This window comes from Nycticebus coucang, chromosome 11, assembly GCF_027406575.1.
Source record: "Nycticebus coucang isolate mNycCou1 chromosome 11, mNycCou1.pri, whole genome shotgun sequence".
Taxonomy (NCBI): Eukaryota; Metazoa; Chordata; class Mammalia; order Primates; family Lorisidae; genus Nycticebus; species Nycticebus coucang.
In genome coordinates, this window is record NC_069790.1 from 29,695,735 (window position 1) to 29,708,485 (window position 12,751).

Consider the following 12,751-nt stretch of genomic DNA (forward strand, 5'->3'; position numbering starts at 1 on the left):
ATAAGGGCAGTAACTGCCCATTTGACAAAACTCTGAGAGGATATGCTAATAATAGTGAAAAATAAAATATTTGAAAAACTAAAATGCCATAGAAATGCTAAATTATATGACTGTCCTGCCAGGGCAGTGGGTTTCTCTTCTGGTATCATTTTAAAAAATGTTCAGAGATGCATTATCTCTTTCATGATTCCAGAAGGACATGGGCTTAGGTGAAATATTTCTGGCCTAAGAAATATAACAAGAAATTATTTGATTATCCTACTAGGGTTTATGACACACTTTCTCTCGTATTTTTTTCATTGAATCTTCACAATAAGCCTATAAAATTGGTTGGGCAAATATAACCACTCCCATTTATGGTAAAAGAAACTGAGGCTCTGGAAAGTTTAGTAACCTTCTCAGGGTCATGACCAATTAAGGTAGAACCCAAGCTAGAGTTCAGGTTCCTCATGCCTTTCTCTACACTCTTTCTAATTTACTGCACTACCTCTCAAAATGGGAGGGAATGGCAATTACTTGATGGGTTCATTATTATTATTAATTTCTGCTCACATGTTCTGAGCATTTGCTATGTTTCCCTGCTTTATCTTATTTGATCTCACATTCATGAGGCAGGTCCTATTTCTTAAGGATACCTTCACTGACCATCTCAATCTATAAAGAGAGTTCCCTCTACTAAAGTTGTATAGCATTTTTCTCCTCACGATACCCATTTGATAAGCATCATGGATGATCCTTCACTTTAGCTAGGTTTCACATGCATGCTATGTCGTGATGTCTCCTAGAACAGGAAAAGTACCAATCTTTACATTTCCCATGGCACTCAGAACAGTGTACTGTGTATTATAGAGCTCAGTTAACATCTGCTACTTCAGTGATTACAGGTATGTGATTTTCAAAACAACTTACATGGAGCCAAGTTTCATAGTAATAAATATTTCACATTCCAGAAAATGAGAAATTGCAACTCTTCAACTATTTGGGTGAACATTAGCTGATTACAGTATACCTGCTACACCTCAGAAATGTGTATCTTCAAGGCACAGAATTTGCCAGTGGGAATGAGCCCACCAAAAAAAGAATTAAGTTATCTTATTTCTTTGCCTGATGGCTTCTTACCTGATAACATATTGTCTGTTTTTATTGAGGGAAACTTTAAAGTCATTTCGTGTTTGTGCCTGTGAATCATCAGATGATCCTCTGTTGGGAAGCGCTGTCAGACAGATAGAAAAAAAGGGAGGGGAGAAGAAGAGCCATTCAGTTTTGTAAAACATATTTAGCAACATAGAGAAAACAATTTATTCGGCATTGCAAATACAACAGGCAAAACAAAAAATCAGTTCCAAAAGAGTATGAAAGCAGGAGTAAGTAGAGTTACGAGCTTTTTTTGTGTGAGCAAATGTGCTGGAATGTTCCTTTGAATGACACCCATATATGTATCATAATTTCCATTACAGTTTACCAAAGGAGTTAACTACAGTGCAGAAAAATCTGGCTGAGTACTACTAATAATAACCAGGAGATCTTTGCCATCTCTCATTCTCTGACTCCCTACACTGTCCCTTTTTTAAAAGGTGTCTACTTAGGTAGTCCCTAGATATAGCCAATTGGGCTGATTATCAGTAAGCATATTTCTTCAGGAACTAGAGGTTTGCATTGGAGGGTAGATGTTATACTCTGTGTTTAGTCAAAAGATGAAACAGGATGACGTAAATGAACAACACTGAAGGTATTAAAGTAACGTGCACAAAAAATACTCTGTGTCCTAACACCTATGTAGGGAGCTTCTATATTTTTTTAAAAAAAGTATTTAAATGAATGTGTATTTGTGGTCACAAAGAATGTAGTGGCAACATGAGAAAAGCATGAGAAAAACACGTCAAATGCAGGGAAGTGAATTTAGACATGAGTAGCACTGGAATTTTGCAAAATCATTGGAATTTTCCTCTAGTGGTTATGCTTTACATAACAATGTAAAATTAAGTCTACAACACGAAAAGTATGCTAGGCGTACTCTATGAATTAACCTAAGGCATGGCAGAGGAAAAGAAATGCATGGCAGAGGAAAAAAACATCGATTCATGTCAGACTTTGGCAAAGTATCATATGCCGTGCTGAATTATTTGACATACATATCTATAAATGTCCACCATCAAATACGTATAGCATGTTTCTGTTTATGAAGACCTTGCCCACCCACTATCTGAATTTTTGTAATTATACATATGATTTTACAGTAATACGACAAGTAATTTTTAATGCTCCATACTCTGTACAGTGTAGTAAACTAATACTTTATTTTTAATTTTCAGAGAATGATATTATGGTTGTCAAATATTTTCTTCTGTCTGGCTTTTCTGGTCACATGGTAATATTGAATTTGGGGGGCCTCTTGTGATTGGGTAAAGCCATGTGACTAGTTCTGCCTATTGAGTAATGAATGAGTGAAAGTGGCATGTCACTCAGAGGCGAGCATCTAACTCCTGGTAGAAGACCTCTAGCATTCCCCCTTCCCCATCCATTAAGCATGCCAACACATAATATTGGAAATAGTGGCCACTCAATCATCCTAAATCTCTGAAGTAGATTCAGAGATGAAGAGAATTTCTGAATTCTAAAGGATTATGAAGAACTTCCTGCCAATCTACAATACAAAGGTATCATTGGGAAATAGAAATAAGCTTTGTTGTTTTAAGCACTGAAGCTTTGGGGTAATTTGTTATTACAGCAATTCCTAACCTAACCTGACTTAGGTTAGGTTAACCTGATATGTTTATAATAACTGAATTTAACAGAGCATCTGCTTTATCAAAATCAAATGAAAATAAAACAAAGAACAATAAATTCTGCTGAACATTTCCAAATCTTTGACAATTTAGAAAATCTTTCAGACCCTCCTAGTTCCTTAGGAAATTCAATATAAATTTCAATTACTTTGTATACTATGGTAGAAATCTTCTCTGCAAATAGTATAGATTTGCATTAATGAAAACAGTCTGAAATGTATGAAATATTCCAAAGGTAGTTGGTTGTATGAATATTGCTTTTGCCTATAAAGAGCATAGAATTTGAAAAGCACGGTAATTATAACATATTTCTGAATATACAGAAGTTTGTTGTATATGACATGTTTTTTGCTGCTGGTTCATCTCTTTCCTTGGTCTTCTAGAACATTGTTTAATGACTGTACCAAATATGTGACATTACCATATATAAGTTAAAGACAGTTAAATTAAACTAAAGTTAAATTAAATTAAAGTTAAATTTCCTAGTCTTTCTGCCAAAAGCTTTATTATAATTTGGGGGGCGTGGATATGTACATAACATGGGCATGTCCTTCATTTCTTATCTAAAAGCTATTTTTGACTCCATAAAATAATAGCCTAAAGTAGGATATTAATCGGAATACTTCTTAAATAATAATAATTTCCATAATACCTCACATTAATTATAATTATCCTCCAAATAAAACAATATACAAAATCACTGTGACATCTGTGATTTTTTAAAACATTAGGTAAGAAAATAACAAAATGTAAGTAAATGATCAAAATGTACGGTCTGCAACAGATACAGAGTTGAGAGACCACTGAAACTCAGAACATGGCTAACGTAGAGGGCAAAGGAAGATTGAAAGTAACACTGAAAGGGGGGAAAAGAAAGTAACACTGAGCTCTGTGAGATTAGAAAGAGCAAGAGAAGTTTATTTTTCTCATTACTTCTGAGATAAAAATAATGTCTTAGAAACTATAACAGAAAAAAATTTTAAACCCTCCCAGGTATTATAGGCCATTCTTGATAGAGCAAAGTTTCTTTCCAATGAAAGACAAGGAAAAAAAATTTTTTTCCATTATCCTAATGCAATACAAGAGCTGATAATTTCCACTCACTCCCCCTTCCAATTCCCAGCCATCCTTTCTTGTCTGTGCAAGTTCCCAGTCTATGGACATCCCTAAAGTAAATGTCATGATCTCAATCACTGACTTGACTGAGAGTCAACACCCTACCAGGAGACCCTGAGATGACTGCAACATTTTCTCAATTCTAACACCTCTTCAAGTGAATGAGGGACATATTTTTACAATAGCTTGTCAAGAAAAAAAAAAAAAAAGAAACACATTAAATGCAGACATTAAGTGTTAGATGCATCTTCACATTTAAATTTGCAGTGAGGGAAGCATGGAACTGTACTTTAAAATCAAGAAAGTGAAAATTCTAATTTCCACATCTGTCCTTCTTTTCCCTCAGTCCACTCAGCCTTCTCAAGGAAATGGCCTGCTCCTTTGCCCAAAAGTTCAAGGTCATTACAAATGGACCCCCTTCAACATTTACTACCACCTCCACCCTCAGAATTTGTGATTTTGTTGCCCCTCTTTCCATCATTCCTTTCACAGAAGAATTAGCAACCCTACTCCTCTGCAGGATTCTCCACACCCGGAACTTTCTGGGGACTGACCCTGCAAGCCAATATGCTCACTCTTTTCCTCTCACTGGTTTCTTGCCTTTGACTAAATCCAGCTTGGCTATCCTTTAATTTTAAAAAACCTGCTTCCATCTCAGGTTACCATTATATCACTCTGCTTCCCGTCACTGCCTGGTGCTCCTGAAAGAGTCCTCTGTGCTTGCCACCCCCACTTCCTTACCACCCACTCACTCATTAATCCCTTGCAATCTGGCCTCCACCCTGCTCCCTTCTAATAGGTCACTGGCAAGCACCTACCTGCCAAACCCAACAGCCTCTGCTCAGTCCTCTGACTATCCCAGCTCTACAGGCCTGACACCAGTGACCACACGTCTGTGGCATTTATTTATCCCCTGTCTGATGCCAAAAAGGAGAAAATATGGCTTACAGCAATACATAAAAAAGCTTGGGAGGGCATCAATTGGAAGTAAGTGACCCCAAAACAGACGGGATCCAGAAAAAAGTAAGGCTAAAGCCAAAATACAAATCAGTCATCCTCAATCAGGGACCATGTTAGCTTCCCAATGTCTGGAAATATTTTGGGTTGTCGAAACTGGGGAGTGCAATTGGGATCTCGTGGGTAGAGCCCAGCGATGCCACGAAACATCCTACAATGCACAGGGCAGCCTTCCTTGACAAAGAATCATTCAGCCCAAAATGATAATGGTGCCAAGCTGGGGAAATCCTGCCGTTTGGTCCAATGACTTATGTACAGCTCTCTTCTGATTTACCTAAATATCAGATATGGCTAACAACTCCTTCCTTGAACTTCTTTCCTCTTTGTCACCTACAATGCTGGACATTGCTGAGAATCCTTCCTCTCCCTGAATCCTCTCTTGCCTTTGCTAGGTATTCTGAGGACCCCGTTCCATTAAATGTCCCTTCCTTGGAGGAGCCTCCCAGATACCTCTCCAAATAAAGTAATGCCTCAGATTATACTCTTCAAAGTGGTCCATGGTCTTCTTTCATGGAAAATTGCAATTGACTAATCAGTTGATTAGTTGATGAACTGATTACAAATTTGATGCCTAGGCTCTGTGAGGCTCTGTGAGGACAGGGACACATACGTCTTGTGCACTGTTACTTCTCTAGGTCACCCAGAGTGCCTGGCACAAAATAGGCTCCCAAATGTGTTGAATGACAAGAACTGAAGAAAAGTTTATGTCACATTTTCACAGCCAAACCAAAGCAAACCACTCAAATTATCTGATTCCCTTTATCTATCTAAACTTCTCTTTAAAGAAACTGACTGAGAATCAGTCTTACCTTAGGAAGTAAGTTTTAATTTAGTTACTTTAGTAAGGTAATATTCTGCATTCAAAATGGAGAGTCCTGGTCTAGCAGGATTCTTCCCGGTACTTATCAACCTATTTGTGTTTTCCTAGCATTTCCTACTTTAGAATGACCTCCAAACCAGTTTCCTTCCAAATAATTTTCTCTACTGCTTTTCTTATTTATAAGTTGAAAGTAAACATTGATACCAAAGCCCCTGGTAAAACTTCAAGAACATTAGCAAAGGACTGTAGTTACTCAGTTGGTGACTGGTAACCCCAGCAACAATGTCTTATGTTTCTATGACTTCCTCCCTCTAGGAGGCTTCAGGAATCCTCCATAAACTCTCTGGGGAGGTAGAATAAGAAGCATCTCCATGGGCATCAGCTTCCACCTGACTCCCAGGCATTGCTCCACATTATACCGTCAGCCCCATCACGTGCACAGGTGGGGGTGCTCCATTCCCTAGATACTACTGGGCAGCTTGAGGAAAAAGTAGAACTACCCACACTGGAGAGATGCCTGTGATCTGGATTGGCATGAGAGCAACCACAGGTGGTCATTTTCCAATGACTAGAACATGGAGATACCCAAAAGGGTCAGGAGTAAAAAAAATCACAGTCAAGTTCCAAGGCAAAATGCAAAGCTCTAATGTTAGGTGATGAATGTTTCTAATTTCTTCCAAAGAGCTAAGATCCAGTATAATAGGAGTAGTAGCTGCAGCAGCTGTAGTAACAACAGTAGACATTAAGTGAGCACTTACTATGTGCAAACCCGATGCTAAATACTCTCCCCGTAGTATCTATCTAACTCCCACTCTAATTCTGTTTGATGGGAGCCATTGAAGTCTAAAAGATTTAATCCAGCACAGCACAAATTCCCCCTAACTCTTAAAGTTTAGATACATCAGGAAACTCCAGGTGCTAGAAGAGCTATAGGGAGTTGTTTTGGGTTGGGGTTGGGGGTTATACTCAAAGAGGAAAAAAAATTTATCTATTTAAAATAGCAAGCTATTTTAATAATAATCCAAAGATCCAGTCATTATTCCAGTGGCTATTGTAAAAGTAAGCACCCTTTTCTCCCTTTCTGAAATGACAGCCTTGCATATCTGGTGAATAGGACATATCTGTTTTGCTTCAGGGGTTGAGAAGTTATGGGTGGAAATGTCCAACACTGTTATATTTCCAGGGGTATGAGCAAAATAGTTCAAATTGTTTAAGGGGATATAATAAAGATGAAAATGGCAATGATCATGCTAATGATGCTGAAGGGATTTTCATAGGATCTTAGAAAAGAAGACAAGCTCAGGGCAAACACGGCTTCCAGGTGAGAGCTGCCTCCCAGGCAGAAGGTAGGTACATTTGCATGCCAGAGCACAGAGGATCCACACACTCACCTGGGAGCAGCCTGGGGCACTGCAGACAAATGGCCTCTCCTGCTCCAGATTCATCATGGAGTCCTCATAGATCTGAAGGATCAGAGAGAAAGGGAGGAAGGAAAACAGAAATCCATGAATATCTCCTGCTTCTACCTGAGAAACATGAGAAAGGCAATGGCTGGGAGCCCCCTTTCTATGCCGCCAACTCCCAAATGAGACAAGCAAAACACTGAAAGGAATGCACACAGGCCCTGCTTGGCGGAAGTTTGTTAGGCTCCCCTGGGGCTGCGCTTCTATTGTGCTTTCTTGGGTGTATATTGACTTTACTTTGAAGAAAACTGCCATAGAGTTTTCACAGCAGAAATCCTGCCTAGCAAGTGCTATGACCAGGTTCTTGCACCTGCACAGGAAGATTGAATCCTCCTTCAGTCCTGCTGAAAGGTTAGGGCAGTGACAGCAGGGACAGGTACCGGGTAATCATCAGTGTGTAGGTCAACCTTCAACAACACATCAAATGATACACCCACCATCAGCCCAGCACTTTTCAGCATCACCAAGGGATGCAAAAGTAGCCCCAGGACCAGTTTATCAGACAATTCTGAATTATGGCTTAAATTCTCTTTCATCTCAGGCATACAAACATGCCTCAAAAAATTATCCAAGTTATGTGGGAATAAATAGAAATCAAAAAATGCAAAAAAGAAAAATTACCTTGGATGTTTCATTAATTTGGTTTTATACGATGATTTGAAATTAATATTAGATTATGGCTGCTGCCCCTCTGATCTAGATAAATTATCCAGAATAAGAAGGTACCTTTAAGGAAAACAGCTTTATATTAAAATCAAACTTATGTTAGATTATACCGTAGTCTTTTTGTAGGTAGCAGTTCAGTTTTAAGATGCATTCATTAGGCAAAAATTGAGTGTAATCAAAATACATTTACTAATCTTCCTCAAAGCCAACAGAACACACACTAACATAATTTCTTAAATAATCATCAGAGGTACTCTATAAATTAAAATTACACAATTTAAATAGTTTTCTAAATCATACTCTTTTATGAAAATTTTAGAGTTGCTTTTATGTAAGTTACATGTGCCGCTAATGTTACATGGCTCTATTACCTAATTAAAACATACTGCTTTTACTCCAATCACAGGAAGCAATTTGCTTCTTTAAAATGCTGCTTGTAAGCTCCCATCTGTCAGGTTCCAATGTAGGGGTATAGGGCACATCTCCTACCTGATGGACTCAACTATAACTGGGACTTTACCTTACAAACACAAACAACGTAGCCTAATTGTATATACCCTTATGTTAATCCAGAATAATAAAATATAAAACAAAATAAAATTAATAAAATGCTACACTACTTGTAGGTGATACCAAAATGACTCCAGAGTCACACGTGCCCCTGAAGAGAATGCTCTCCTTAGAGTCATGGAAGAGTCACCCTTTCCCTGGAGGAAGCTTTATCTTGCTACTGAAACCAATTCTACAGTACTTTGTATATCACTACACTTCCCCTTCCTCATCAACACTGTTTCTGACATATATTCTTTAGGAAAATACACACATATACACTTTTACTTTTCTGAAGCACAAAGTGTTTAAAAGATGTGCCTTAGATAACACCGTGAGTCAGCTAATAAAAAAACAAATCAGAAAATGTATTGCAAATCCTCTTCAAACCACTATTCCTCCTCACCCTGCACTTTCCCAGAGCAATTCTCTTTTCACTCGCTATTTGAAGTGACTTCCCACTGGCCATTCACCAATACAGCGATAAACATTATTTTACATCTTTTGTGTATTACACATATTGTTGAAACTCTTTTGCTGTATTATATTTAGAGGGAAGAAAGATACAAACATCTTTGGGATCTTTCTGCTTGCCTGCGCCCTGAGGAAAGCCAGGAGCAATGAACACAACTCCTTCTCTCTCTTTGTTTGCTTGGTTCTGCCATCACTAAGCACAGAGCATCCCTTCTCCCCACTAGGAAAACTGGCAACTTCTGAGTCTCAAAATAAAGGGCGACTTTCAAGCCAAGAAAATTATTTCAATCTAAGATAAAACGAACAGCCGAATAAACTGAGCTACCTTAATTAAATACACCTTCTTTTTCTAATAAATTTTTTTAAACGCTTTCCTGGAACTTCTCTGCCTCTGTAGCCTTTGTCGGCTCGATCGTTGCCAGATCATTTAGTTGCTTCATGTCTCAATGTTCCTTCTTGACAAGAGGTGTCTGAATACCAACCTTCGGCTCCTCCACTCCTGTGTCACACTAGTCCACTGTGGGCCCCATAAGATATTTTCAAATTATGAAGAAAAGTCTGTGTATCTAAGTGTGTGTGTTTGGAGGTGGAGTGAGGTTTTGTGAACAAGCATTACTGGAACCTCATGCTAATATTAAATAGTCTCTATTTATAAAATTATAAAATATAAATGATTGCCTTAATTGCCTAAAGTGAGTCTTTCTTGGATACCATTTGCGAGGTTTTTGGCCAGGTGCAGTGGCTCATGCCTATAATCCTAGCACCCCACGAGGCTGAGGTGTGAGGATCTCTCGAGCTCAGGAGTTTGAGATCACCTTGAGCAAGAACAAGACCACATCTCTACTAAAAATAGAAAAAATTAGCCAGGCATTGTGGAGGGTGCCTGTAGCCCCAGCTACTTGGAGGCTGAGGGAGGAGGATCACTTGAAACCAGGAGTTTGAGGTTGCTGCGACCTGGGCTGATGCCATAGCACTCTAGCCTGGAGCATCAGAGTGAGAGACTCTGTCTCAAAAAAAAAAAAAAAAGAGCTTTTATTACTAATATAAGGAAAGAATACCATTCATACTAAGCAACATTAAGACTGCATGACAGCAAAATGGGAAAGTTCCATACATACACATTTACGGCCTACATCTGAAAGTAATAATTGATAATAATAATTAGATGAATATCCAAGCAATGGAAGTGCTGCTGGTAAAGGTTTAAAGGGATTCATTAGCAAGCCAAAGTGAAGAAAGAGATTGGCCAAGCACAGACACTTAAATAAGAAGAGAAAGTATTTTTCTACCATAATCACAACTGTACCCCAAACCCTGGTCAACCAAAATACTGACTTTCCCCAGAAATTCAGACCCATAATGCTAAGGCTTTAGCAATTCTGTTTGATATCAACATTGGCAGCTTTATCTTCATTATTGGTTACGATTTGCATATGAGCTGGAGCAAATACCTTGGTTTATACTATAATGCTGGGCCTTGGAGACAGAACAAGGTCCAGCCATGTAAGTTTTACTCTATTTTATGGAGCCTTCGTTGAGGTGGATGTAGTGTTTAGAGAAACATGATCAATCTGCTTCAATATCCACTGACATGTGTCAGTAAAAGAAATCATGCCTCTGGTAATACAATTTGAGACATATAGAATCTGTCTTCAAAATGTTTAGTCATCAACAGGTTTTACTGAGTTACTATTGTCATTTTATTATTTTCTTTCTAAACACAAATGAGTCTGTATCAATTTATTCTATTTATTTATGCTATGGATCCATGGACCAAATATGTTTTGGCAATGCAGAATGAAAGTCTTAAGGTGAAATGGCAGTTGCTAAAATAAAATAAGTTCTGAGTGATTAACAAGGTCCAGGTGAGTGGGTGTGTATACATGTGTATGAACCGACTGCTGTAGTTTGAGGCTCTGCAGTTCCCACATTTAGGCCTCTGCAAACAGCACCCCCTTGCTAATCCCTTTCTTTGTAGATGTTTGCAATAGTTTCCTTAAGTGGTACCGCTCTGACACATAGGGTTCATTACTTTTATCAGCTAGTATGATCTGGTCTAATAATGTATTAGTCAAGAGCTATGGTTTATTTTAATGGTCTATTATTATGGTTCTTTTCTAGCACATAATATTTATAATTATTCTCTCAAATAGATCCCCGCTAAAGCCCTGCACAGATTCTTTTATCATCCATCAAGTGGGGGCAAATTGCTCAGAAAGATTTTAGCCAGTTGTTCTATATTTTGTCCTCCGAACTCAGGCCCGTTCTCTCTCTTTCCCATTCAGTTGTTTTATAGGCTGGCATTTTTTTTTCAGAACCAAGTTTTGCTTGGCAACCGCCATACCCCAGTCTCCACTGCGGAGAGCTTTACATAGTAGGCGTTCGATAAATATTTGTGGAATGGATAATGATCCTGAATCATCTCAATAAACTTCTCCAAACAGCTTGCCTGTTCTCTACTCCTGAGGCAGTGGTTTTCAACCCTTTTTGCCCAGAATCAAGTTTTCTGTGAAAAAAGAGGTTGTGTGGGCTACTCACTCCACCTGTTCCCAGTATGGCCAGAAAAGAAACCTCCCCAGATTGGACGTATAAAAGCCAAAGTTGCTTTTGGTGCAATTAGGTGAAACTAGTTTTCATTAAATTTCACAGGTAAATGTATGAATTCATTAAATTGTCTGTTAATATTGCCATAGACATTGACACCATTAAAGTCCAATCTATGAACCATGTGTGGGCTGCATATGAGCCCCATGGAGCACACTTTAAAAAACACTGAGTGATCCCATTACTTTGGTTAGACACAACCATAATTGTGACAGATGCCATCTCATCACATTTAATAGTTTCTAAATAGTACTCATTTTTGTTCCTCTTTCCCAAATTCAGATTCAATGCTAAATTAAAACAAATGCCTCATGAGTCTAATCTCCCTTAAAATTTTTAGAAAAAAAAAAAAATACCCTAATAACAAACACTCCCAGTATGCAAAGTGAGTTGAGGTTTTCCATAGTTGACAAGGAGATGACAGGCTTGATTTACAATTCAAACACTCAATTGTCACTGGATTCCTCTGGCCTAGCAAAGAGCAAGAATCTCTTTCATTGTTCAGTGTTTGACCCCACAAATTCCTGGTCTAAAATGGGAAATCGTCCACAAAGGCTGATGCAATCCATTCAAACTCTTTGCCAGCCATTTAGGGATCCACTTGAATTACTATTTCACAAAAGACAAACACTACAAAAAGCAAATGCTGCTAAAAAACTCGGATAGTCTGCACCATATAGTTTAAATGTCTATTTTAAATTTAAGATTTAAACTGAGCCCAGAGGGGGAAAATATCGATCTCAGCTGGTTTGCAATACTCAGGTAAGAGTGATGCTTCCCTGTCTGAATCACAGGAATCCCTTACTGATCCTTCCCCAGTCAACATCAAACTCTGATCCTCCTGGGATGGCACATGTTTCCTCCAAGCACAGCCAACAGATTTATACAGTGATACGGGATTTGGAATAACAAAGAGCTAAAAGTGCTATTCTGATCTGAAACCCTGGCATGTGCTCTTATAAATACTGAAAATTATGGGCATACTAAACCTGAAAACTGAAATTTTAAGTATCAGTGAACACTAACAATAATATTGATATATCCCTGTCATCTCTGACATTGCTAACCTAGATGTGAAGGCGTCCTAGCCTGAAAGCCAAGCTTCAATTTGAATAGTGACGTTAACATCTGTCAGCATTTACTGCCCTCCTATGAGTGTGGAAAGAGCCTTTTTGGCAAGACTCACATAAAGCAGACCTTGCTCCCTTGTGGAGTTCACTAAAGTGTTCTTAAAGAGAAGCCTGATCCTTCCTGAA

The 12,751-nt window shown here is 38.4% G+C and overlaps 1 protein-coding gene across 6 annotated transcripts in view; it reads right to left on the reverse strand.

The window, feature by feature from the left end:
- The window catches only part of CREB5 (cAMP responsive element binding protein 5), a 536,752-nt gene that overhangs the window by 432,923 nt on the left and 91,078 nt on the right, over positions 1-12,751 (reverse strand). For all 6 annotated transcript variants that reach the window (XM_053553440.1, XM_053553438.1, XM_053553443.1 and 3 more), the window contains exons 2-3: positions 7,131-7,202; positions 1,120-1,213 (exon numbers count right to left, since the gene is read on the reverse strand). In XM_053553440.1, the coding sequence (XP_053409415.1) occupies positions 1,120-1,213; positions 7,131-7,187 (151 nt within the window). In that variant the 5' untranslated portion in view covers positions 7,188-7,202. The remainder of the gene's footprint in view (positions 1-1,119; positions 1,214-7,130; positions 7,203-12,751) is intronic.